At 47.5% G+C, this 26,091-nt stretch overlaps 1 protein-coding gene across 1 annotated transcript in view; it reads left to right on the forward strand.

Moving 5' to 3' along the window:
* Positions 1-346: 346 nt before the first annotated feature.
* The window catches only part of MRPL3 (mitochondrial ribosomal protein L3), a gene marked incomplete at its 3' end in the record, with an annotated part of 33,467 nt that continues 7,722 nt past the window's right edge, over positions 347-26,091 (forward strand). Inside the window, exons 1-6 of the mRNA XM_080696245.1 lie at positions 347-432; positions 1,953-2,044; positions 4,861-4,959; positions 11,904-12,003; positions 13,786-13,846; positions 25,167-25,275. Coding sequence (XP_080552371.1) covers positions 1,991-2,044; positions 4,861-4,959; positions 11,904-12,003; positions 13,786-13,846; positions 25,167-25,275 — 423 coding nt within the window. The 5' untranslated portion in view covers positions 347-432; positions 1,953-1,990. The remainder of the gene's footprint in view (positions 433-1,952; positions 2,045-4,860; positions 4,960-11,903; positions 12,004-13,785; positions 13,847-25,166; positions 25,276-26,091) is intronic.

Raw genomic sequence — 26,091 nt, forward strand, 5'->3', positions numbered from 1 at the left:
CCAAATAAAGAATAAAATAGGGCTGGGTGTGTAGCCCAGAGGGAGAATGCCCTAGGTTCAATCCCCAGCACCACAAAGGGGAAAAAAAAAAGTGAGCGCCACTCTTACAGTACGGATTGTCAGAGAAAAAAGTATACGCAATCCAGACTCTTTCCTGAGGCTGTGTCTGCACTTTCTGACAGTTGTGGCTTCTCTTTTCTACATTAGACAAGAAAATCTTGACCTCAATTGTTTTTCTTTTTTACAGAACAAACATCTGGCTGTGTGTTAGAGGTGTCCGTGGCAAGACCGGCACTTGGTGGGATGAACATCTTTCTGAAGAAAACGTCTCATTTGTTAAGCAGTTGGCCTCTGATGAAGATAAAGCCCAGTTGGCAAGTAAACTGTGTCCTCTGAAAGATGAGCCGTGGCCAGTACATCCCTGGGAGCCAGGTAATTCTTTTGGATTTTGATTTTTTTGATGTGTGTGTGTGTGTGTGTGTGTGTGTGTATTGCTAGAGATTGAACCCAGGGCCATTCTATTTCTGATCTACATCCCTCTCCCTTTTTTATTTTTTTTTTTATTCTGAAACAAGGTCTCACTGAGTTGCAGATGGTCTCGCTCAGTTGCTGAGGCTGGCCTTAAACCTGCGGTCTCCTGTCTCAGCCTCTCAAGTGCTGGGCTGAAAGCTGTGCATCACCACGCTCAGCTGATTGTTTTTTTTTTTTTTTTTTTTAATTCATTGAGTTCCCATCTCCTTATTACTGTGTGGTGGGACACATTTAGTATCACAGTAACTGATAAAAAGTTGTCTTCTCCTGAATTTTTATGCCTCAAGTGTGTCTGTTTCATTGTGACTTGGTTTTCCAGTTTGTTTCTGGCCTCCTAACTAATGGTTAGTGAAAGTCCTCTTGGAGAAGCTGTTTTGTAGGTGAAAGAAAAATCATTCTGTGTACCTTTTCCTTCAGATAAAATGAGTATAAAATAAATTAGGAAAGGCTGGCTGGAAGAGTACATTGTAAATTGTAATGTGTCATGTGGGCGTTTCTTATTGGGTTGCTCTTGCACCCTGCGTCTACCAAGCTAACTGCAGAGTCATTACTTTGCGTTGGGTGAGATACGAAACCCATGTGTGGCTGCACCTTTTCTATTGAATGTGTGGTGTCTGGGTCTGTTTATTTTGATAGTTGAATTGTATAGTGGCCAAAAATTTTTAGTGGAGCATCTTTGTCAGTTTATTTGAGAAATCAAAGTGCTACAATGAAGACTGATGTGTTTTAGCAATAGTTCTACTTGTGACATCTTTATTAAACTTTGAGTGATAAATGTTTTCTAATTAAAAGTTGGAGGCTGGGCCTGGTGGGGTATGGCTATAATCCTATTACTTAGGAGGCCGAATCGGGATCACAGGTTTAAATCCAGCCTTAACAACTTAGCCAGATCCTGTTTCAAAATGTAAAAATAAAAAGGTATGAGAGCGCAGGAAATGGTGGTGCACACCTGTAATTCCAGTACTTGGGAGGCTGAAATAGGAGGATCACAGGTTTGAGGACAGCCTCAGGAGTATAGTGAGTCTCTCATCAACCTAGTGAGACCCTATTTCCAAATAAAAAATAAAATAGGATGGGGAATATAGCTCAGAGTTAGAGTGCACCTGGGTTTAATCCCAACAACACACACAGACACACACACACACACGACACAAATTGATAAAATAAAATATGGTGGATATGTATGCCCTATATTAAAGCTGTTATATATAAACCAACATAAATCAATGTAATCTATTTTCTTCATGGGAGAAAACATGTGTAAGGGGTAGTATGGTTCCGCTGTATGAGCTGTTAGAGCTTATCTCTTACACGCCTGCTCCTTATATTGAAACCTGATTTTTAGATGAGACTGTTGTGTCATGTCATGTCCGCAGATGTTGAAATGCTTTTGTTAAAACCGACTTGGTTTTAATCGCCAGGTTCTTTCAGAGTCGGCCTCGTCGCCGTGAAGCTGGGGATGACGCCCCTGTGGACCAAGGATGGTGAAAAGCACGTGGCCACCTTACTTCAGGTAAGAGACCTGTGAGGGGTCCGTCGGAGTGTTGGGCGAGACGGGTTTGTCCAGACTTTATGGGGCAGTGCTTGCGTCCTGACACGCGTGGCTGTGTGGTGAAGGAAAAGGTGGTGTCAACACAGACAGCAGTGAAGAACGTGACTTGTGATGGCTTCGGAATGTTCCGAGTCTCGCTTGGGCAGGGCCCTGTGCTGTTGGTGCTGGAGTAACTGAGCAGTGCATTGAAGAAATAACCGTGGGACCCCGCTTCTCACCGGCCTACCGGTTTAACTCCTTGCCGTCCTCTCAGCTACAGATGATAATTTTGATCTCTTTGCTATCAAAAACGTGACCAGTGAGCCAGGCATGGTGGCACACACTTGTAATCCCAGTACCTCGGAGGCTGAGGCAGGAGGATCGTGGTTTATGGACAGCTTCAGCTACTTCGTGAGGCCCTTTACCACTCAGATCTGTTTCAAAATAAAAATACAAAATAGGGCTGGGGTTATAGCTCGGAAGTAGAATGCCTCTGGGTTCCATCCCGTATCCCCCCCCACACACACACACATGTAACGAGTGTGCACCATTTCTCCTGTGTGAGTACCTTGGTTCGTTCTCTGAGATGAAGCATATGTGAACGGTTAGCATTGGGGCCCTGGTTGACTCAGCAAGTCCAAGGTGGTATGTTTTGTCTCATGTGGAAGCGAGAAAGGAGGCGTATTTTTATAAAAATAAAAGGAAGATCAGGCCGGGCACTTGGGAGGCAGAAATGGGAGGATCGCGCAGGTTCGAAGCCAGCCACGCTGGCTTAAGACACCCTGTTTCCAAATTTAAAAAGTATAAAAATAAGTCTGGGAGTGTAGCCCAGAGGGTTTCCAGGAACCCCAGTACCACCAAAAAAATAAATAAAATTAAAAAAATAAAATGAAGATCAGTAGAGAGCTGAAGGAAGGAGGGTGATAAAATTGGTCCAGTGTTGTTAGGTGCTTGTACAGATATATCACGATGAGTCCCACCATTTTGTGTGATTTTAAAATACCAGTAAAAAAAGAATGTGCCTCTGGGACCAGAATACCTGAATTGGAATTCTGGCTTCGCACTTACTTTGTTCCTTGGACCACTGTGCCTCACCTGTAAACGATATAGTTCTATTCTGCTAAAAGAGTCATTGTGACTTGCCTCAAAAGATGATGAGCCAGGCATAGTACAACACATGTGATCCCAGTATTTGGGAGACTGAGACAGGAGGATCATCGGTTTGAGGACAGCCTCAGCAAGTAGTGAGGCTCTCACTAACCTGGTGAGACCCTGTTTCAAAATAAAAATAAAATAGGACTGGGGATATAGCTCAGAGGTAGAATGCCTCTGATTGAATCAGTATCACACACATACACAAAGGTTATTGTGAGCGCTGCAGAAGCTAACAAATATCAGGCACTTGACAGTGTTTGGTGTCCATAGGATGTTAGCTCCTATTCCCTTTATAACTGTAGAAAGGGCAGCGAGAGATTGGGGAGCCCGCTCCTCCTCACGTCACTTGGACAGCCCAGTTAACCTTTGGTGATTAGAAATGATTAGAGAAATGATTAGACTGGTGATGGTGATTAAAATAAAAGCTTACACATGTACGTCTTTAGAGCGCTAATAAGGTACAGAGAGCCTGAAAACTACCCATGTTTTTATTGGCTGAGTGACCACGTATAGGACCAGAGTGAGAACTCTGAGGAGCTTCGGGGACCTTCGGTAGTGGCTGGGAGTTTAGATTGGTGCAGCCATTCAGAAAGCACTTGAGCATTGTGTGAGAAAGTTGCATAGGTGAAGCTTGCAGTCCAACAGTCCAACCTTGCAGTCCAGTCCTTCCTGGGATTACTGGAAAAATTGAACGGCGTGTGCAAGCATTCCTTTCAGCACTATTTAGAGCAGCATCACGCGTGACACCCAGAACCGGAAGCACCCCAGATGTCCACGAGTAGGAGGATGGGCAGTCATGATACATCCACACAGTGGAGTGCTGTGCAGTGTTGCAGAGCAGAGACGCACAGCAGTGCAGGTGCACCGTGCACACGCGGCGCGACGTGAAAGGCCTGGGGCCTGGCAGCACATGGTTCAAGCAGGCGGCAGAGATAGAGCAGCAGGCCCGCTGGGAAGACCGAACTAGGGCGGAGTGGGCACCGAGGGTCAGGAGCCTCTCACACTGGAGGGAGCCTCGGGCTCGTCCAGGGGCCGCACAACACAACTGGGCTCCTCTGGTCTGAAACCAGCCTGAGCATTTTTAGCAGCTGTTGTGGGGTGTCTGGGGACCGCCCGCTGAGAGCCCTGCTCTGGGGAACAAGTCAGGGAGGACATCGAGGTGCACGCACAGGCTTTGGGGAGCCCCTGCCTGGCCTGCGGGTGCTCATCGAGCGTCACTCCAGATACTCGTTTTGTTGCATATTTGTATTTTACACTTTCTGTGTGTTGTATTTGACAGTTTTTTAACACTTCTTGTGTGGGGGGGGGTACTGGGGATGGAACACAGGGGCCCTCTACCTCTGGGCTACACTCCCAGACCTATTTTATATTTTATATGGAAACAGGGCCTCTTAAGCCAGCGCGGCTGGCTTCGAACCTGCGCGATCCTCCTGTCTCCGCCTCCCAAGCGCGGGGATTACAAGCGTGCCCACCACACCCGGCTTGAGACTCTTTTAAGATGGCAGCTGATATTAGTGGGGTGGTGAGTTAAGGAGCTTTGGTTAAATTCCTAATTGTCTCGGGACCTCATCATGGCTGGTGTGTAATGTTAAACCATATCTTGGCATGCGTACACAGAGTGGTTTTTTTATTATATTTTTTAGGTACAAGATTGTCATGTCCTAAAATATATTTCAAAGGAAAATCATAATGGAAGAATGGCAGCCCTATCTGTTGGAGGTAAAACCGTGTCACGCTTCTGGGTAGGTTGTGTTTTTATACATCAACCGGGACTTTTCGCTACCTTGGGGTCTGGGCCTTCATGTCTGGAGAGTACTCCATAGCCACAAACTCGTTTATCTGCGAGGCAAGCTGTGCGCTCGGGAAGGCAGGTTCCGGAGCCACCCTGCCCTGGAGCCAGAGAGACTCCGAGTCCGTGCCTGGCCTCCCTTCACCTGGAGCCGGAGCTCTGCCTCTCGATGCTGGAGTGCTTGTACGCCTTCAGAGTGGAGACCAGTGCACTACAGAATGAGTAGTTTTGCCACAGGATTAAACGAGGTTTTTCAGATGTGCCAAGGACATAGCAGACACTCAGACTTGGCTCCTTGGTCATTTTATCCCTTTTTTTTTTTTTTTAAGGAATAGTCTCAACACTTGGCCCCAACAGCATGCGAGGGTCAGTTTTGTGTCCCTACACTGAGCTGCTCCTCAGCCCTTTCATTTTGCAACGAGGTCTTGCTGAATTGCCTGCACTGGCCTCACACCTGCCGTCCTCCTATCTCAGTCCCCCATGGAGGGGGTGCAGGTGTACGCCACTGCACCCAGCAGACTTTTTGGGTATTTTAAAAGAAGCTTTCAGTACTTGGGAGAATCTGGATGAATGCACATCAGATATTTCTTTTACCTAAGTATCTTTTTTGTAAGTAGAATACTAATAGAATGCTGAACTAATAGTTTAAATTAGAAAAAAAAAATCTGTCTAGTTAATATTCTTTATTATATGACTTAAAAAAATACACTTCTACATACAGTGATGATTTTTACTAATGGGTAACAACAGCAACATACACTTATCTCTGAGCAAACATCTTCTTATTGCAAATTGTTTATGAAATGAACGTGGATAAACGTGAGGGTGCGAGCCATACCACCCACCGTCAAAACCAGCTGGCGCCGTGCGCTTACTGTTTGGTTGTCATCATTAACGACTGTTGGCACCGACATCGTGGCCAGGGGAAGATGTGGCAGCCACGGGGAGGCGCGGCCTGTGAACTCCAAGGTGCTTTCGGCATCCCTTCGCCAGTGACCTGATTGTGCTGTTGCCTTGGTTAACTATACTTAGAAGTTTCTGGTTACAGGGGGTACTTTTAGGAAGTCGATAAAAGCTGGTTGAGCCGAGGCAGAGGTCTGAGGACCGGGTGAGAGCAGGGAGGTGCAGGACTCGGGCTTGGCTTCATTTCTCTCTTTTTTTTTTTTTTTTTTTTTTTTTGGTAGTACTGGGGTTCCTGGAAGCCCTTCTATCTCCGGGCTACACTCCCAGACCTATTTTTACATTTTTATTTGGAAACAGGGTCTCCTAAGCCAGCACGCGGGGCTGGCTTCGAACCTGCGCGATCCTCCTGTCTCCGCCTCCCACCAAGCGCGGGGATTACAAGCGTGCCCACCACGCCCGGCTTGGCTTCATTTCTAAGAAAGCACCGGCTCAGTGCTGGATGCCGGGCCCTGGGGAAGGGCAACGGGATGCAAACCTTGGAGGGAAGGCGTCCGTGAGGTGCTCACGGGAAATCCTGCAATACCCTCGAAGTAGCAAGGTGCTGATCGGCCTGTAGGAAGTGGTTGAATCATTTGAGTCTTGTAGGTATCAGAGAAGTTAGCAGTGTATGTAGAAGAGCCCATTTTCTAGAGTCTCCGTGGCATTATCTGTCTTTTTAGTAATTCTTGACAGTTAATTGATTAACAGCTCAGGATTTAAGTCATTAAAGCGTAATGAGATCTTCATGGAAACTTAAAATATCAAAGGTGTGACGTTTGTAATGGTATGAGTGTGTACCAGCCAGCATGTGGCCAGCTCTGGGTCTGGCACACCCACTGCTCTCTAGTAGGTTACTTCTTTGTCTTTGTAATCACTGGTGTCATTTTCATTTCATTTCCCATTTTGTAACTTCGTGATTTTATAACCTTGATGCCGGCCAATCAAGCATCGCGTTAGGTGTAATGTGTTCTGCACCAACAGGTCTGTGAATGCCGCTTCCTCAGAAATGAGAGGCGGTGGGCAGAGAGGGAGATGTGAGCTGGGCCCCAGCCCTGACTTCTGCCCTGACCTCCCCACGGGCCTTTTGAACATCATTTCCTACCCGTGAGACAGGAACAGGCTTGGCCTCCAGGTCCTCTTCCAGCTCTGAAGCCTCATATTGGTTCTCTGGATATTTTAGTTCTCAAGAAACAACAAAAATTCAAAAAAAAAGTGCTTGAGGGCTGGCTGTGATGGCACTGTGCAAGAGAAGTGTGAGCGCAGTGCCGCGAGCGTGCGTGTCAGACCACAGCATAAATGCCTGAAGCCCGCAGGGACCTCTGCGCCGGAACTTTGAGACTCACAGCTTTTCTCATTCTCTGTCTTCACCAGCATCACAGGGAGGGTGCTCTGCTCTGTTCTGGCGCCCACTGCGCTTGACTTGACCTGCTCCTTTTACAGGAACTCCCAACCTATCCACTTCTCTAGCACAGGAAGCACTGCAGAGGTCCTTCTTTCTCAGGGGGGTCTCCAAGATGTAATTTTTATAGAACCAGAGGGTATAAATTACAATGTTAAAAAAAAGTTTTGTTCCCAACACTTTTTTTTTTTTTTTTTTTTTTTTTTTACTTTTTTACTTTTGTGGTATTGGGGATGGAACACTTGGGACATTCTACCTCCGAGCCACACCCCCAGCCCTATATTTATTCCTTATTTTGAAACAGGGTCTCACTGAGATGCAGAGGGCCTCATTAATTAGCTGAGGCTGTCCTCAAACCACGATCCTCCTATCTTAGCCTCCTGAATGCTGGGATTGTAAGTGTGCGTCATCACGCCCGGCTCCCCAACACCATATTTTTTAAAAAATAGGATGTGAGTTTGAAGTTCCCAAATTCTTTATAAGTAAAGCATTTTTGTTTGAAAACAAAGAGATTTTTCCAAACTTATACATCCTTCCTCTTGCATACTTTGGCCCTCATAGAAATTGAAAATAGATTGATTGTAAGAGGGTCTTTGGTTTTTTTGGCATTTTTTTATGTGAGGCCTGTAACTAAAGTATCAAATAGTTAAGCACTCAAAAGATGTTGATGGAATCAGTTTTAGTTACCATCGGGCAAGAACTGATTTAACCTGTGAAAAATTCATACCTCCAAGGAATTAGATTACTTTGCTTCTGCTATTTTTATATCTCATAAATAAAAACTGATGTGGTACACAGTGATTCTGAATAAGGAGGTTAAGTGGCCTAAAGTTGATTAAATCCATTCGTCTTGAGAGCAGGAGCGTTTTCATTGTGGGAAGGATAATTGCAGAGAACTTTGAAGAGGGGGAAAAACGTGGCCTCATCGAGGGGATTACCCAAGCGTGACAGCGCTGTCAGTCTTGTAAATTGCCTTTGAAATCGTTTATTTGGAAATTTTAAAAAGAGAGAAGAAACTCTTACACTGTTTCTAGTTTCAGCTTAATTTGAGCATTTGGTTTTTCTCATGACTGAGGCCTCATTAATCACTAATTATGATTTTAAGTGAAGGAATTAAAATCCTTCATTTTAGTGAAGTTAACAGGTAATTAAGAAGTGTATGGTATCTCCGTTCTTTTCTGTTTTAGGTCCAGATGTCCCTCTGGTGTGTTTTGTATCACTAATCTCAGAAGCCTCCTAGTATAGCTCATTGTCTGACCTTTCAGTGTGCTTGGCTCTAAAGCTACAGGCTCAGATAAATAAAACCCTCCAGGTGCTCAGAGGCCAGCGGGCCAGCTGACATATAAGGAGGGTTGTGCAAAGTGGTTCAGACAGTCACTGGCCGGGTCTCAGGCTGGTGTAGACAGGAGCGGTGTGCTGTGGCAAGGCTGCGTGTACAGAGAGGGATCTGCTCAGAAAGTAGGACTGGAGCTGGGCCCAGAAACATGCTAACAGAGCTCTGATCCGCTCCAGCAATGCAGGCAGGAAGATGACAGCCGAGAGTGGCATTGGAGCCTCGCCAGGACCTGGGAGGCTGAGGCAGGAGGAGTGCAGGCTCAAGGCCAGCCTCAGCAACTCAGTGAGACCCTGTTTCAGAAATAAAAAATAAAAAGCTGGGAGTAGAGCTAGCTCTGGGTGGAACCCCTGGGCTCAACACCCAGGACCGCACGCAGAGAGTGTGGCGGAGGCCGGTGTGGGCATGTGAGGTGGCACCCACTGGGCAGGCCCTTGACTCGGGGCTGGAGGGAGAGCAGGCAGCAGGAAGACAGGCGTGCCTGTGCTGGGTACACTCCGATGAAGGAGGCGCTCTTCGCATCAGAAAATAGAAAACAGCACAACCTTTTTTAACAGGACCTGTAAGCCTTAAAAGTTAACGAAGGGGGAGACCCAGAACATAGAAAGGCAAGAAGACATCCGTGAAGTTACTTTCAAGGACACTGGTCTACAGCAGCAGGCAGGTGGGGCCGGAGGTGCCCAGCAGCCGACCTCATGGGCCTCGAGCTGCAGCAGCAAGGCGCGCTCTGCCTTCAGGAAACCTGGGTATTGGGATTGGAAGAAACCATGGAAAATGTATGTCGGTGCGGTGGAGGGTGGAGATAGCGGCTTTGAAGGGTGACAGATGACAGGAGTGGCGCTCGGGCAGGGCCTTGCAGGAAGGGTATGTTGACACCAGATGCAGGCCTGGTTCGTGAGGGAGCAAGGCGTTCAAATCCGGGTGGAGAGCCAGCAGGCAGAGGAACTGGCCGTGCAGAGGGCCTGAGGCCATTTATTTATTTATTTATTTAGGTGGTACTGGGGTTCCTGGAAGCCCTTCTACCTCTGGGCTACAGTCCCAGACCTATTTTTTTTTTTTTTTTTTTTTTGAAACAGGGTCTCTTAAGCCAGCAAGGCTGGCTTCGAACCTGCGCAATCCTCCTGTCTCCGCCTCCCAAGCACGGGGATTACAAGTGTGCGCCACCACGCCCGGCATTGTTTTTATTTTTGAAACAGGGTCTCGATAAGTTGCTGTGGCTGGCCTGGAACCTGCAGTCCTGTCTCGGCCCCCCAGGTACTAAGATTACAAGCTTGGATGGGTAGGGCATGCTGGAGAGGGAAGTGCAGAGGTCAGTTGGCGTGAAAGAAGCTTGCAACCCGTGGACTAGGACTTGATTTCACCGTGAGCTGGGAGACGCGGCAGGGTTTGAGTGAGGAGCGGAAGCTTGCACCACCAGGAGGCCGTGTAGTGATCCAGGCAGAGGGCGACGGTGTGGGCTCTGGGTTAGACAGAATCTGCAGGACTGTGAGAAGGAATCGGGGTGACCACAGGATGTTTGGCTCAAACCATAGAAGGTGCCATTTACTGAACTTTGGCAGGCCAGGAGAGCGGCGCGGGGCATCCAGCCCCCACAGAAAAGTTATCCTGTTGCCTGGCGTTGCAGTGGTGATAGGTGTGGTTGGGCGTGGATGTCCAGTTAGATGTTGGCGTGGAGGTTAGAAGTGTGCTGCTGTTTGGGTGGATGCGGGCTATGCGGGCTGGGAGGCTGTGACCAGAAGCCCCGCAGACCCGGGGTCTGACCAGGCGGGTCAGCGGTTACCCTGCAGGTACTCCCCATCCCACCTCGGCAAGAGCGTGTGCAGGCGGTGGGTTCAGACAGTGAGGGTCTCAGGGAGCACTGCTGTAAGAGGGGATAAAGCAATCAACCAGAGAACAGGTGAACAAGGGAAAATTTTAACGTCTGGATTATGATTATGTGTTCATACGCAGATAGGAAGTTCCAGTGGAAAGGGAGAGATTGACTTAGAAGTGAAGATAGTTTCAGGAGGTCAGGCCATCAAATAGTTGAGAAGGAGCGAGAGACCAGCGCTTTTAAGAGAAACCCAGACGACTCATCCATCTGTCAACGTGATTTTCAACCTCAGACTCATATGAGGGGCTCAAAAGAAGCACGCTTGTAATCCCAGCATTTGGGAGGCCGAGACAGGAGGACCTCAGATCGTGGACAGCCTCAGCTACTTAGTGAGGTCCTTTGCAACTCAGTGAGACCCTGTTTCAAAATAAGGAATAAAAAATAGGGCTGAGGGTATAGCTCAGAGGTAAAATGCCCCCTGGGTTTTTAACCCCAATACCCCCCGCACACACACACACACACAAAAGGTACCAGAGCCTGGTTCTCATGCCAGCAGCAAAGTGACATCTTCCACGCAGAGGGCCGTGGCGTGGCCAGGAGCAGGGCGGGAGGCCGGGCAGCCGGACCTACTTGGTGATGAGAACAGGAGGACTTCTCTTGACTCTTCTGCTAAACCAGCTCTGAGAGAGGAGGGCACCGCCACAGGTTTAGAAGAGGGCGTAGCACTAGTTTCAGAAACACAGCCAGGGAAGTGGAAGTGGCCGGGCCACGCCTGGCCCTGCTTAGGTTTGTCCTGCCCTTACCCGTGGCTTCAGCCAGGTGCGGGGTGGGCATGTGGTTGGCTCCTGGGGCCCGGCTCTTGTTGCGCTCTGTGGTCAGAATCGGCCCTGGGCAGAGCAGAGGTCTTCACAGGAGCCCTTTGTGAAACTCCCTCATGGCTGGAGTCCATGCAGGAGGCGGGTTCATGGCGTGTGATGGAGTAAAGCCATGAGCCCGTCTCCTGGGGTGGGGGTCAGCGCTCCTCCCCAGAGGGGCAGGGGAGTGCTCTTCACTTTTTCCTTGGGTGGGGTCGGGGTCCTCCTCAGAGGGGCAGGGGAGTGAGCTTCGCTTTTTCCTTGGGTGGGGTCGGTGTCCTCCTCAGAGGGGCAGGGGAGTGAGCTTCGCTTTTTCCTGGGGTGGGGGTCAGCGTCCTCCTCAGAGGGGCAGGGGAGTGTGCTTTGCTTTTTCCTGGGGTGGGAGTCGGTGCTCCTCCTCAGAGGGGAAGGGGAGTGAGCTTCGCTTTTTCCTTGGGTGGGGTCGGCGTCCTCCTCAGAGGGGAAGGGGAGTGTACTTTGCTTTTTCCTGGATGCTGTGCTCCTGGTCCATTTTCAGCGTTTAACGTTTTTCTTCTCTGTACTGTTTTCCCTCTAGAAATCTCCATCTATACTGGAATTTTACCGGGAGCTTGGATTGCCGCCAAAGCAGAAAATTAAAATCTTTGATGTGACAGATAATGCCATAATTAAGCCAGGTAATTTGAGGTCGGAAGAGGGGGGAGGTTAAAAAATACCCAGATATGTGATGTGTTTAATGTCAGCTCATTCAAGCTGAATTCAAGATACAAAGTCCTAGGCACTTCTTTTTTTTTTTTTTTTTTTTTTTTGCAGGTCTGGGGATGGAACCCAGGGGCATTCTAACTCTGAGCTACACCCCCCGCCCAATTTTGTATTCTTTATTTTGAAACAGGGTCTCACGAGTTGCAGAGGGCCTCACTAAGTAGCTGAGGCTGGCTGTGAACTGCAGTCCCCCAGTCTCAGCCTCCCGAGTGCTGGGATCACAAGCGTGCGCCACCACGCCCAGCTGACACTTACTCTTAAATATAAAAGTGTATCTGATTTAGTCAGTAGGAACAAACAAATCTTTGTCTTTTCTAAGTAAAAAAGCTGTAGGGGCTCTTTGTTTTCCATGAGAGGGAGGAACACTAGTTTCTAATGTGGAAAGTGTTTCACATTTGAAAAAGTCATCCCAAATTAAATGCACTGACTTAAAATTTGAGGTTCATTGTTCGCAGGCTGGCATTTTATTCTATAAAGAACAACGGTTCTCCCTTAAATAGGGAGAGAGGCTGGCTGGAGCAAGAGTGTGACCTGCCATAGTGCCTGGATGTTACGGTTCATATTTCAAACTCCCCAAACTCCTTACCCTATCCATGGAATGGCAGAAAGGAACGGCATTGGTTGTATTGGTTCATGCACTTAACAATATATAGCATTTTGATGTCTTATGTGATTTTGGTGGGGTCCTTGCATCTGGTGAAAAGCATAAAGCCCATGTTTCTTTAGACTCGTGCACTGTATCATAGGTAATACCATCACTTTTTCTACATTTTAGTCAAATTTTTACATAAGTGACAAAAATAAACGAGTTAATTAAAATAAGGGTTTTCTTTTTACATGCACCTAGTTTTGTAAATGTTTCTGTGTAGAAGAATTTTTTTTTCTATTCCAAGTATCTGGCCACGTGCTAGGAGAACTCTTTTTTTTTTTTTTTTTTGCTGCAGTAACCAGCACACAAAATCAGATAGTTGTGGGATAACCTTGAACATCGTCCAGACTGCCCAGCACACAAGGGCTGGGTTCACGTCATCAAGTTCCTTTTTTTCCTCCAGTGGGTGATAAAAGACCTGCTCGAGCCTCAACGTGTTTTTAGTTCGTCTTCATTTTCCTCGTATGAAATAATCTAGTTCATTTTATTTATTTGCCACGTAATCAGGAATCATCAAACTTACATGTTTACCGGGAAGAACAGCGTGTTGTCCTGAGAATCACTGGGGGTTGGGAGTTACTGGGGCTTGACTCCAGGGACATTTTACCTGTGAGCTATATCTCCGGCCCCATTTATTTTTATTTGAAACAGGATCTTACTAAGTTGCTGAGGTTGGCCCTGAATCTGGCTCCTTCTCTCTCAACCTCCCAGGTGCTGAGATTACAGGTGTGCGCCCGCGCCTGGCTTAGAGTCGCTTATTTTGACGGGTACTTCGACCTCTTTGGAGGCAGCAGCCTGTTGGCCAGCGTGCTGTGGTGGGGCCTCGCGCCGGGCCACCTTGCTCTTCAGCCTGCGCACAGTCTACTAAAAGTCATGTTTCTTGAGTAACTTCATTATTTGAGTGTTTCTGATTTTATACTTGTGGAAGAGACTCTCTTATTTTTTAAAACTGATAGCTAGAAGGCTTCTTGGACATCGTTTATGTTTAATACAGCTGTTTCTGTGCTGACAGAGTTTGTGCTGATTTTTTCCTCCTCTTTTCACAAAGGCACTCCTCTCTACGCCGCTCACTTCCGTCCAGGACAGTACGTGGACGTCACAGCCAAAACGTAGGTCCTCAGAACCGTCTCTTAACCCTTTGGTTGTCTTCATATGTTAAAAATAAGAAGTAGCATGAATGAAAGTTAGTGTTTGAAGTCAGTGAATCCAGGGCCAGTGTTCTTATTCAGAATTCTAATCGGAGGATCGCTGACTGCCGGCTCTTAAACTGCACTTCGCCATTGTGTGTGGAGAGTCCCCGTCAGGTTACTGCTTTTAGCCTGAGACATGTGCTTCCTGAAACAGAACGAAGAGAAAGGTCCTACTGCTCAGGCGCCCGGCGGTTGGTGGGGAAATGCAGTCTGGTGGGAAAACACAGGAGCATTTCTGGGCAGTTCTGAGACTACCCAGAACTAATTTTTGCCTTTTTTTCCAGTTATAGAAGGTCGTTAAATTAGTAACATTATATACTATTTGTGAAAGTGCCTATTGAGTTTGTCTGTAAGAGTAACTGACGAGCCAGGCGTGGTGGCGCACACTTGTAATCCCCGCGCTTGGGAGGCTGAGACAGGAGGATCACACAGGTTCAAAGCCAGCCTCAGCTACTTAGTAAGGCTCTCAGTAACTTAGTGAGACCCTGTTTCCAAAAATAGGTCTGGGAGTATAAACTGACGATACTTTTGTTATTGTGGTAAAAGCCTATCAGAAAACTAGGTGTGGTGGCTCACAATGTTTTGTCCCAGTACTTGGGAGACTGAGATAGGAAGATCACAGGTTCCAGGCCAGCCACAGCTACTTAGTGAGGTCCTGTGCAACTTAGTGAGACCTGTTTCAGAATAAAGAATAAAAATAGGCCTGGGGTGTAGCTCAGAGGTAGAATGCCCCTGGGTTCCATCCCCAGTACCGCACACACACAAAAGTAAAAAGCCTATCAGAAACTGGAGTAATAGATAACATCACCTTGGGTCTCTTCAGGACCTGGTATCAGTCCTTGGTAATACAGCGGTGTCTCCCTGAGAGCCAGCAGTTTCTGTGCCGTAGCAGAGCTTAACTGATGGAGTCAGCCTTGCCCGCTCTGGGTCGCGCTGAGCCTGGGCAGGGGTGTGTGAGGCCCTGTAGCTCCTTCATGTCTTGCTGTCCCTGCCAGATGGCTCCGTGCGCGCTTCCTAGGTTCCCAAGTGGATGACACCACCCCAGGAAGTGCTGGAGGAAATACAGATGTATCAGAGAATGCAGGTTTGCCGCTGCGTCTCTTTATTAGCTTAAAGACAAGGGAAGGGAAGTACGGTGGATGGGCCTCTGGCGTCATGGTGGACTTCCCTACTTACTGTGGCCCTGAGGTCACTTCTCCTTTCCTCTCCAGAGCTCAAAGTATCGACGCTCTGAAGCTCGATTTGGTTAGTTGTGTGTGTGTGTGTGTGTGTGTGTGTGTGTGTGTGTGTGTGTGTGTTGAATCAGAGTATTTTATTTTTAAATTTCTGAATTATGTGTAGCAAAATACCTGGCAGTAATTGTTAGTTTATTCCACAGTGTGTGATTCCATTTTGTATTCCATAAGATAATAGGGTATTTTGAGGAGCCGTGCGAAGTCCGAGGTCTTATCAGCAGTTTTGTCTGTGGCTTGGTTCGTGACTGGCTTGGAGTAGAGCCTGACTTTGCAAATGCCCATGTTTAGTAAACCCTCCAACCGCACATGCTGCAGTTGAGTTCTTGGCTTCTTTTTGAAAGTCATCCTTTAAAAGATGAACCTTCTCTAGCATAGAGAGGGAAGCTCTTCTGTGGTGTAAGTTCATCCTCCTAGCAACAGGAGGCAGCGGGTGACTGCCCCAACAGGGTCTGCGGCTGTTTTCTCCTGTTCTGGCCCAGCTATGCTTATTGTGATTTGTGGTTAAAAAAGAAGAAATGAGAAGAAAGAAGCAGCAAGTAAAATTCACCCTTGCCTGTCCAGGGGCAGGGCTCCATTTTAGGAGAGCCCCGAGCAGTGTAGTGATGGGCCCTTACCTTGGGCGTGGGGAGGACACTTTGCTGCCCGGTGCCCACCACACCAGACCTTCAACTCAGCACAGGGCATGCCTGCCTCAAGTCGTTGTTTTTTTTGTTTGTTTTTTTTCTGGTAGTTTGGAATTTTTTTATCTATTTAAAACTTGAAGCCTGAGCAGGGTGTGGTGGTGCAGGCTTGTAATCCCAGCATTTAGAAGAATGAGACAAGAGGATCACGGTTTGAGGACAGCCTCAGCCACTTAGTGAGACCCTGTTTCAAAATTAAGAATAAAAAGATAGGGCTGTAGGTGTAGCTCGGAGGTAGCATGCCCCTGGATTTCATCTGCAGTACGGCAAAATTAAAAAAAAAAAAAAAAACTTGAAGCCTGTATCAAAGTCAGAAGACAGATTATTCAGTTACTTAAAACATTGTTTTTTAGCCGTGCATATGCAGGCCTGTAATTTTAGTGATTGGGAGGCTGAGACAAGAGGATCACAGGGTTGAGGCCAGTCTGAAGCGACTTAGGCCCTTTGCAACTCAATGAGACCCTGTTTGAAAATAAAGACTAAAAATCAGGCTGAGGGTGTAGCTCGGAGGTAGAATGGCCCTCGGTTTTTATCCTCAGTACTGCAACAAATAAATAATAAGTATTATAGACTCCTGCTACATCTGGAATGTATAGACTAATGAGGATGCCCTTGAAACAGCTTCATACCTCTTTGACTTGCTGAGCTATTTTTATATTTTTGTTCTGATCTGTTTCTCAGGAGACGGTATGACCTAGGTTGTAAACATGGCCAGCTGCTTCCATCTCCCAGGGGTTCGACCTTGCGCTTGTCTGAATCCAGACTTCAGTGTGTGTGTGTGTGTGTGTGTGTGTGTGTGTGTGTGTGTGTGTGCGTGCACACATGTGCGCCCGCGAGCATGCACACAGGCACACAAGGACTAGCTACTGGAGATTGGACTCAGGCATTCTTACTCTGAGCTACACCCCCAGCCCTATTGTATTTTTATTTTGAAGCAGGGTCTCAGTACGTTACTAATAGTTTAATTTTGGCACAGGGTCTCACTGAGTTGTTGAGAGTCTCACTAAACGCTGAGGCTTGCCTTGAACCTGTGACCCTCCTGTCTTGACCTCTCAAGTACTAGAATTACAGGAGTGTGCCGCCCACCACGCCCAGCAGATTGTATTGTCTTTAACAGGAAAGAGGAGTCTAGGTAGTGTCAAAGCTTTCTTTCTTGGCTTTTAAAATCTGTTTCCTAAAATAATCCCTCAGTTTTCCAAGTGCTGTAACTCACTCTTACCTATCCAGTGAAGAAATGATGCAATAGTGCATGACTGCAGTTTCACAGCACTGGACAGTGAAGAACACTGCATGGTGAAGACCTTCAGGAAACTTGTCCTCTCCTAATGCTGCAGAATTGGTTATTTGAGGTTTTTTTTTAAAGAGCAGCCTTCATTCAGGGTAGCAGATGTGGTGTTCTGGATTTATTTAGGACAGCCAGGAAATCAAAGAAATCACATTTGATCTTTGTACTGTTGAATAAGCTAGCTCTGGCAGCAGAAAAGCTATGCGTAACATACTCAGAGCAGCCTCTGGTTGATGGAAATGTTGCCAGATACTGATGGAAATTTCATCATTGTTGGGCAAAAACCAAGTACCTGTGCTTCGGGTCCCAACCTTGTCTTAGAAGGTTGCAGCCATGTTCACCTGAAAAGTCCAACATGAAACAGCTCATTTGTTCATCACTGATGAGGTGGACCTGCACAGCAGTGCCGCACTGGGCAGAAGAGACTCTCAAGGGTTTCAAGGTCTACAGTAGGGATGCTGTATCTTTGAAATGCATGGAATTACGGGGGTGACATCTGCGCGAGCTGTTGACATACGGAGAAGCTAAAATTAAAGATAAAATGTCAGCCCGGTACAGTGGCACACACCTCTAACCCCAGGACTTGGGAGGCTGACACAGGAGGACTGCAAGTTTAAGTCCAGCCTCCTGGGCAATGTAACAAAACTTTGTCTGAAAATTTAAAAAATAAATTAAAAGGACTGGGTGTGTAGCCCAGAGGCAAACTGACCATGGATTCAATCCCCAGTACCTAAAAAAATAAATAAAAGTAAAATGTTAGCCGGGCGTGGTGGCGAACGCTTGTAAGCTCAGCACTTGGGAGGGTGAGATAGCAGGATCGCATAGGTTGGAAGCCGGCCTCAGCTACTTAGTGAGACCCTGTTTTCAAATAAAATATAAAATAGATCTGGGAGTAGCTATACGGAGGTAGAAAGCCCCTGGGTTTCACCTTTCCCCCAGTACCACTCACACACCAAAAAAAAGTAAAATGTTGGTTCCGTATTAGTTCATCCTGAGCCCAAAACTAACCCTGAAGGCGATAGTGGCTTAGCTCATAAGCCTTTTGTACATGTCTAATTTGTTTTGGCAAAACAAACAAACTCGTTTTTTGTTTATTGGAACATTTGTTGTGTTAAAACTAAGAGCACTTGAACAGTTTCAATCTAAAACATCAGAGCCGATTAAGTCTACTAGTGATTAATGTGTATCCTATGGGAAACTTTTTTTTTTTTTTTTTTTTTTTTTTTTTTGCGAGTCTGAGGATGGAACCCAGGGGCATTTGACCTCTGAACTATAGCCCCTGCCCTATTTTTTTATTCTTTATTTTGAAACCGGGTCTCACTGATTTGCAGAGGGCCTCACTAGGTAGCTGAGGCTGTCCGCGAACCGCGATCCTCAGGTCTCGGCCTCCTGAATGCTGGGATGACAAGCCTGCGCCACCACGCCCGGCTTCTGTGGGAAACTCTTGATGCGGGGCTAGCCACTTTGCTCTTATACCAGCAGTTCTTTCGTAGTTAAAGGTTTCATCTGAACTCTAGTTTGTTGCTGGCGGCTCCTTTAATGAAGAAGAGCCCACTGATCTTGGCACACACAGCAGTGACTGTGAACGTGGCAGAGAAGCTAGCTGAGCCAGCGCCGCCTTCACCTTCCCACCCCGCTTCTCCTTCCTCCGTGAAACAGAACGGAGCCTCTTGTGGCATTGGTGGGGGAGCTGGAGCTCTCTGCATTGGGTACCCACGGGTTTTGAAAAACCATAGATGCTCAAACCCCTTACAGCACAAGTCAACCGAAGAGAGAAAGTTTACACTTCACTTGGCAATGGTACTGACTGAAAAATACAGAAATACAGTATGGCTTTGTGTGTGTTTGTGTGGGTGTGTGTGCATGTGTGGGAGGGGTGCTGGGGACTGCACACAAGTTGTTCTACCCTTGATTTACAACCCCAGCCCAATTTTTTTTTTAAACAGTTTTCTATGTTGCCAAGGCTGGTCTTGAACCTGCAAGCCTCCTGCCTCAGCCTCCCAAGTACTGGGACTAGAGGGAGGGGCCACCGCCCCGGCTCAGTGTGGATTAACAGAATGGAGGGTGTTGCAGGTGAAGCCAACTGGTGATCAGCATGTCTGTACTTCTTGGGTAGCAGCAGCAGGAAGGTAGACGATGAAGTGGGGCTGTGTGAAGCAGAGACAGAATGAGCGGGGCACGCGAGAGGCATTGACAGATGTGGGGTGGCCGCTGCGGCCAGGGTGTGTGGGGTGGCCGCTGCGGCCAGGGTGTGTGGGGTGGCCGCTGCGGCCAGGGTGTGTGGGGTGGCCGCTGCGGCCAGGGTGTGTGGGGTGGCCGCTGCGGCCAGGGTGTGTGGGGTGGCCGCTGCGGCCAGGGTGTGTGGGGTGGCCGCTGCGGCCAGGGTGTGTGGGGTGGCCGCTGCGGCCAGGGTGTGTGGGGTGGCCGCTGCGGCCAGGGTGTGTGGGGTGGCCGCTGCGGCCAGGGTGTGTGGGGTGGCCGCTGCGGCCAGGGTGTGTGGGGTGGCCGCTGCGGCCAGGGTGTGTGGGGTGGCCGCTGCGGCCAGGGTGTGTGGGGTGGCCGCTGCGGCCAGGGTGTGTGGGGTGGCCGCTGCGGCCAGGGTGTGTGGGGTGGCCGCTGCGGCCAGGGTGTGTGGGGTGGCCGCTGCGGCCAGGGTGTGTGGGGTGGCCGCTGTGGCCAGGGTGTGTGGGGTGACCGCTGCGGCCAGGGTGTGTGGCGGGCAGTTTGCAAGGCCGCTGGGCGCGGTTATAAAAGGCCTTGTGTACATGTGCTCCACTGCTCCACGCTAGGAAAGTGCCGAGGAGCAGCTCAGTAAAGGTGGTGTGTTTGCTTGGTTTTTTGCTAAGCAGGGCCAGCTGCTTGATAAGAGGCCGGCTTCGGCTTCTGACCTCTGAACTTGACGACGAGGCACTTCCAGTGGACGTGCGTGGTGCCTTGTGGGATGGCATGGTGGTAGGATTCTGGGCTGGAGAGCCAGCTGTGTGCAACTCCAGCTTATTAGTAATAGCTTTGGGGTGAAAAACTGAAGAGCCACATGTCAGTATCTGGGGCCTGCAGCTGCTCCTTCTGCCCTTACAGCTCCGAAGCAGACACAGCCAGTACATAAATGAGCATGCATTCCTGCATTCCAGTAAAACTCCACTCACAAAAGCAGGCAGCCAGGGCAGACTGTAGACGAGCGCTTCCCAGGCAAGGCTCTGAGATGGTCTTTCTACATGGCGCTGAGAGGGAGAAGGGCTTCTCCGGGAGCATTGAGGGAGCAGGAAGACAGGACGTGGGGACGGGCTGCAGGAGGCCGGGGGCGAGGGCCCGTGGGAGCCTCGGCATCTCACGGCACAGCTGATAGTAAGGAATTACTGAGGGTTTTTTTTTGTTTTGTTTTGTTTTTTGGTGGCACGGGGGTTCCTGGAAACCCTTCTACTCCAGGCTACACTCCCAGACCTATTTTTATACTTTTTTTTTTATTTGGAAACAGGGTCTCTTAAGCCAGCACAGCTGGCTTCGAACCTGCGCCATCCTCCTGTCTCTGCCTCCCCAGCGCGGGGATTACAAGCGTGCCCGCCACGCCTGGCAGGAATTGCTGGCTTTGTAGGTTGTGGTGATGGTGCTGTAATTTTGTTTTTTAAGTGGATCCTGATCTTTTAGTGATCCATGTTGAAATATTTGTGAATGGGCCAGTAGGATGTGTGAAGCTTTCTTCAAAACAATCTGTTGGAGTTGTGGGCTGGGGGACTCCATGAAACACTACCGGCCTTGAGTCAGCTAATCGGTGCTGGGCGATGTGTAGGGCTTCGTTGTACCAGCCTCTCTGTTGTTCACCTCTCAAACTTCCATAGTGAAAAATTATTTTAACAGGAGACTTATTTGGGGATTAGGAGATTTACCTCCAAGTGAGTTCCAAACAGTAATTAGAGAAGAAGATAGATTGCAAGGAGTGGACAGTGGACGTGAGGAGGAGTGGTCACTTCCCAAAGAGGGAGAAAGAGGGGTGCAGAGGAGAAGCCGGCGGGGCAGAGGGCTTGGGGCACTTCTCAGAGGACCCAGAGCAGATGGCATCACAGGAGGTCTGCCTCCCTCTTCTCCCTGGGCTTTCTTTTTTGTCCCCGTCTACAAATCTGCAGAGTCATGCAGTGAATGTATTGTCTACAAAAGGAAGAGATGCCTGAAGGATTTGCTTTAGAACTTGTGTTTGCTGTAGACATTTGGACACTTGTCACAGTGCAGCAAGGCTTGAAATCCCCATAGTAACCTCTGGAGATTTGTAGACTTCATCGTGAAACATTAAGTTTTGCATTTCCTTCTGGAAGATTCTTACAGCCACCCTGTAAGCCCCTCTCCCTCCTGTCCACGCCATCTCTAAATTAAAAGGCACCCCTTATACAACATTTGGAAACAGTAGCACAAAAGACCAGGGATTGCTCCCTGAGCCCAGGACGCAGGGAGAGCGGTGTGGCACCAATGTGGAGCTGGCGTCTCCCTCCTGCAGACGCGCGGGAGACACCGTGTGGTTTTGCTCCTCGTGCGTTCATGGTGTGCTGAGGCTAGATGGGCAGAGGAGAGAGGGCAGTGAGGTCTTCTGCATTACATGATGCCTCTGCGTTTCTTTGGAGGAATCTCTGGTTTAACAAGTATAGCGGTTCTAGGTAAGATACATTTTTATCTTTTCCTTGTTCTCAGATAAATCTCACTGAAGTTGGGGTTTTTAACATTGTGGTTTCTCTGATTTGAATTTTAATGTACTTCTAACCAGTAATTAAAAGCCACGGTGGGTGAAAAGTGAGGTGGATAAAGCATGTTAATGTGTTGTTTACAATTTTCAGTAAAATAAAGCGTTTCCTTTATATGGCCCTGTGGAAACATACTTGAGGTGTTCCTGGGAATGCTGAGTGTAGATTGGTTCTCGTCTTGTTTTTATTTTGTTCTGGAGTCGCCTGGCAGTTGAGGGATGTAATGCTGTGGGTACCTGTACCAGCCCGGACCAACAGGTGCACTCTTCTCCCTGAACTGAGTGAAGCCAGTAATTTGTTATTCCATTTGCATCGTAGCCTTTTGTTTAAAGGTTATTTATCAAAGAGGTTCCCATTGTGCATGGTATAACTACACGATGTATTCTAGAACCAGATTGAAAAAGAATCCGTAATTAGCCAACGATAATTAGCACTTTCGGGATACCACTTTTATCTTATAATCATTTACTTTTAAAATGAGCTCAATTATCTTCTGTAATTTACCTGGCATGCATTTTATTGGTGCTGTCTTTTTCAGGAAGAGATAATGAGTTTGAGAACACAGAGGTGCTAGCTAACTTTCTGTGAAGAGCAGCCAGTGTTTGAGTGTGATATTTTTGAAACACATTTGTGTTAGAGTAGCATAACCAGTCCGTCTCCATTGTTTAAGTATTATTTGCCAGATGAACATAGGTCAAAAAAAGCTCTTTATGTATTTTTAGTTGCCAAACTTTTTACTTACAAGTATGCTCTAAAAGTTGTTAATTGAAGTATGTGTTACATCTCTGAATTATAACGTTAGTATTTGTCTTGGCGTCTCTTCGTGGATATCTCTTTATAAAATTATAGTGCATTTCATTGAGTATATGTTAAATTTTTATTCTAGCTTTGATGAAGAATAAACCCATTTTGAGGTTTTGAGGCAAAGGAGTGATTATAATCTGATGGATTAGACACTCCATCAGAGTGTATAATGACCTAATAAGAGTGTATAGTGACCTAAGCTACTATTTTTTTTTTGAGGAGTGAATAGTTTTATTTCTCCTTTTATTTTTTTATTTTCTAATAAATTTTTATTGGTGCATTATAGTCATACATTCTAAGCTACTTTTATAAACAAATAACTTTTGATGTGTGATTTGAAGATATGTACCTCTTAGGTTCGACACATAATTTTTAACTTTTTATATTGAATTTTTGGTTTATCTAAAACACTGTTTTGCCGGGCGTGGTGGCACATACTTATAATCCCTGCGCTTGGGAGGCAGAGACAGGAGGATCGCGCAGGTTCGAAGCCAGCCGCGCTGGCTTAAGAGACCCTGTTTCCAAATAAAATATAAAAATAGGTCTGGGGGTGTAGCCCAGAGGTAGAAGGGTTTCCAGGAACCCCAGTACCCAAAAAAAAAAATCAAATAAATAAAAAATAAAACTGTTTCATTCTTGTGGGCTTTCTTTAATCCATTCTTTTGATAATTCCATGTTAAATGCATAGCTGAGTCCCTGTGGGGATCGCATGGTTTTCATAATATTTTTCTTTTGTTCCTTTTTGTAATTGGGCTGAGCAATGCACTGTCTGATCACAGCTAGCTCTGCTGAGCTTGGGGAACACGGCACTAAGATGTGGGCATGCTGTCCAGGCACAGTGACAGAACCTCCCTCGTGAGTGGACATAAAGTGTGGCCGGCACGGTGTCTTCTGTCCAGACCCACTTCACACTCTGAGACATACTTTAACATGCTTGAACCTCAGTATGGCCGGCTCTCTGCCTGCATGTTCTCTAGCTAGCACAGTTTGAAAACAAAATGATTTCATTTGAACTTTTTTTTTTTATGTGAAAACAGGGTCTCTTAAGCCAGCGCAGCTGGCTCCGAACCAGCGCCATCCTCCTGTCTCCACCTCCCAAGCACGGGGAATACAAGCGTGCACTACCACGCCCGGCTAATTATTTCATTTTAAAATGAGATTGTAGATTAAAAAGTAATTGTTCTTTGTTTTACTTCTCCGTTAGCTTCCTATTCAACCCTGAAACCAAAATCCATCAGTTAGCATCTAAAATAAAACTTGTTCAGCATTTAGAGCATTTTTTTTAGTGCTCTGTTAAATTATATATTGCCACCTAACACATACTACCCTGAAACATAATAACAAAACAATCAGCCTTACCTCATGGTGTCTGGCCAGAAGCCCCAGTGCAGCTCCCTGCATCTCCGCCTCCGCTCAGGGCCCTCGCAGGGCTGCAGAGGGTCCGCTGCCAGCTCGGGTCCTCCCTCGGCGGCGGTCAGGAGCCTTCCTTGCCACGGGATCCCGTGGGCAGCTTAGGTCACATCAGCCGGCTGCCTGCAAGCCCGGCAGGCAAGGAGAGCAGAGCAGAGCCGCGGGGCGACCCTCGGCACTCTGACCCGCCGGGTTCATCAGAGAAGGAAAACGTGATGGACATACACAGTGGAGCTTCACTCCTCCACAGAGCAGAACAGAATCCAGTCATTTTGAGGAAAATGCATGGAACTAAGCTATGGTGCTGAGCGAGGCGAGCCATGCGCAGGGAGTCAAGGGCCGGTGCTTTCTAGTTGAGGAAACTGGCCTGTGGACTAGAACAGTGGGAGGGGAGGCAGGGGGCAAGAAGAAGATGTAGTTTTTTTTAAAAAGAAAAAAGAGTTCGAATTAAGCTCTACCCTTGTATGAAGGCCTCATTACTAACCTCGTGTGTTCTGTACCTATGTACACACAGGGAGGAGTGGGTACGGCTGGGGCCTGAAGGGAAACACCAGGACCTTTCTGCAGAAGGGAAACACCAGGACCTTTCTGCAGATGTGTTTATGACTTTGAATCTCCCTGTGATGCACAGTTACAACGTGCTAATAAAAATATTTTAAAGAAGGGAACCACTAAGTCTGCCCAGACACGAAGGAGGCGGCCCCGGGAGGGCCTGAATACCAGGAGTGGGGTCCTTGGGGTCCGGCTTCACGGCTGCCTGCCGTCGCTGTAATCGTACTTTGACACTTCTAGAACTTCCCTGCTTTTGCTGTGTCACAGGCTTCGATGCTAAAACTTTCTGTTCAGATAATAAAACACCCCGTACTTAAAAGTGCTGTTGTCTCACACTCTTGAATTAATCATTCTGCGTAGCATTAGGCTCCAGGAAGGGGTGCCAACTAAGAGAAAGCATGCTCACTGCAGCTTTGCCTTCATAGCCTTTTCTAGTTCATTTAGATAAGAGGCTCTGTCAAGAACTCGGGGTATGCGCACCAAAGTTTACGGTCAGGGCTGCTTTGTACTGTTCACGATGTCAATTCTCACGTTCGTTTTGTTCAGCATTGGTAAAGGTTTTCAAGGTGTCATGAAGCGATGGGGATTTAAAGGCCAGCCTGCTACTCACGGGCAGACCAAGACGCACAGGAGACCCGGAGCCATTTCAACTGGCGTGAGTACACTGAGCGGTGCTCTGGCCCGCGCCAGCGCCTGCTGCTCAGCCTCTCCCAGAGGGCGCAGTGCAAGAAGGACGGGGGCTAAATTCTCCCTGAGCAGGTTGTACTGACAAGCTGCTTGTTATTTGTCATAATTTCTAATGAAAAATGAAAAACCCTGCTGGTGTGACTGTCAGGAAGCAGGCCCTCCTGCCGCGCAGTGAGAACACAGGCAGGGCCGCCCTGCAAGGGCACCTGGCAGTGAGACCCCGCGCTCCTCCTCCTAAGAGCTCCGACGAGTCTCCAAAGGGTGCTGCACGCAGTCAGTCACTGCGGTGTTGCTCACAACTGACACGCACACATGTCCGTTCCTGAGGTCGGCTTAGTAACTATGCTTCCTCCACTCTAGAGAGTGTTATGCAGCTTTAACAGGAGAGAGAGCATTTTAAACAGTGATTGTGGAGTAGATGCGTGTTTTCTGCTTATTTTTGCAAAAAATGAGGGCCAGAAGATAGATGACTAAGAGCACTGCCATCAAGGGATGGGTATGAGCAGCCCAGACTTAAGCCCCGGGAATTCTTTTTTATATACTTCTAACTCTGGAATTATGTTAATGTTTTTTCTGTTCATAATAAAAACAATGAGGAGGGGATATAAAAATGGAATATAATTAGAACATAAATCTAGGTGTTTTAAATGAATAGCAGCCACGCTGAAGAGGAAGGAATAAAGCTAAGGCACTTTTGAGCATCCTTAGTCCAAGTTTAGTTCAATGCCTTGATCTAACAAGTGTACTTTGCACAAGTGCTGAACTCCGGTTAGCTTTGTTTCTT

Source organism: Muscardinus avellanarius (genome assembly GCF_963383645.1).
Source record: "Muscardinus avellanarius genome assembly, chromosome: 5".
NCBI classification, from domain to species: Eukaryota; Metazoa; Chordata; class Mammalia; order Rodentia; family Gliridae; genus Muscardinus; species Muscardinus avellanarius.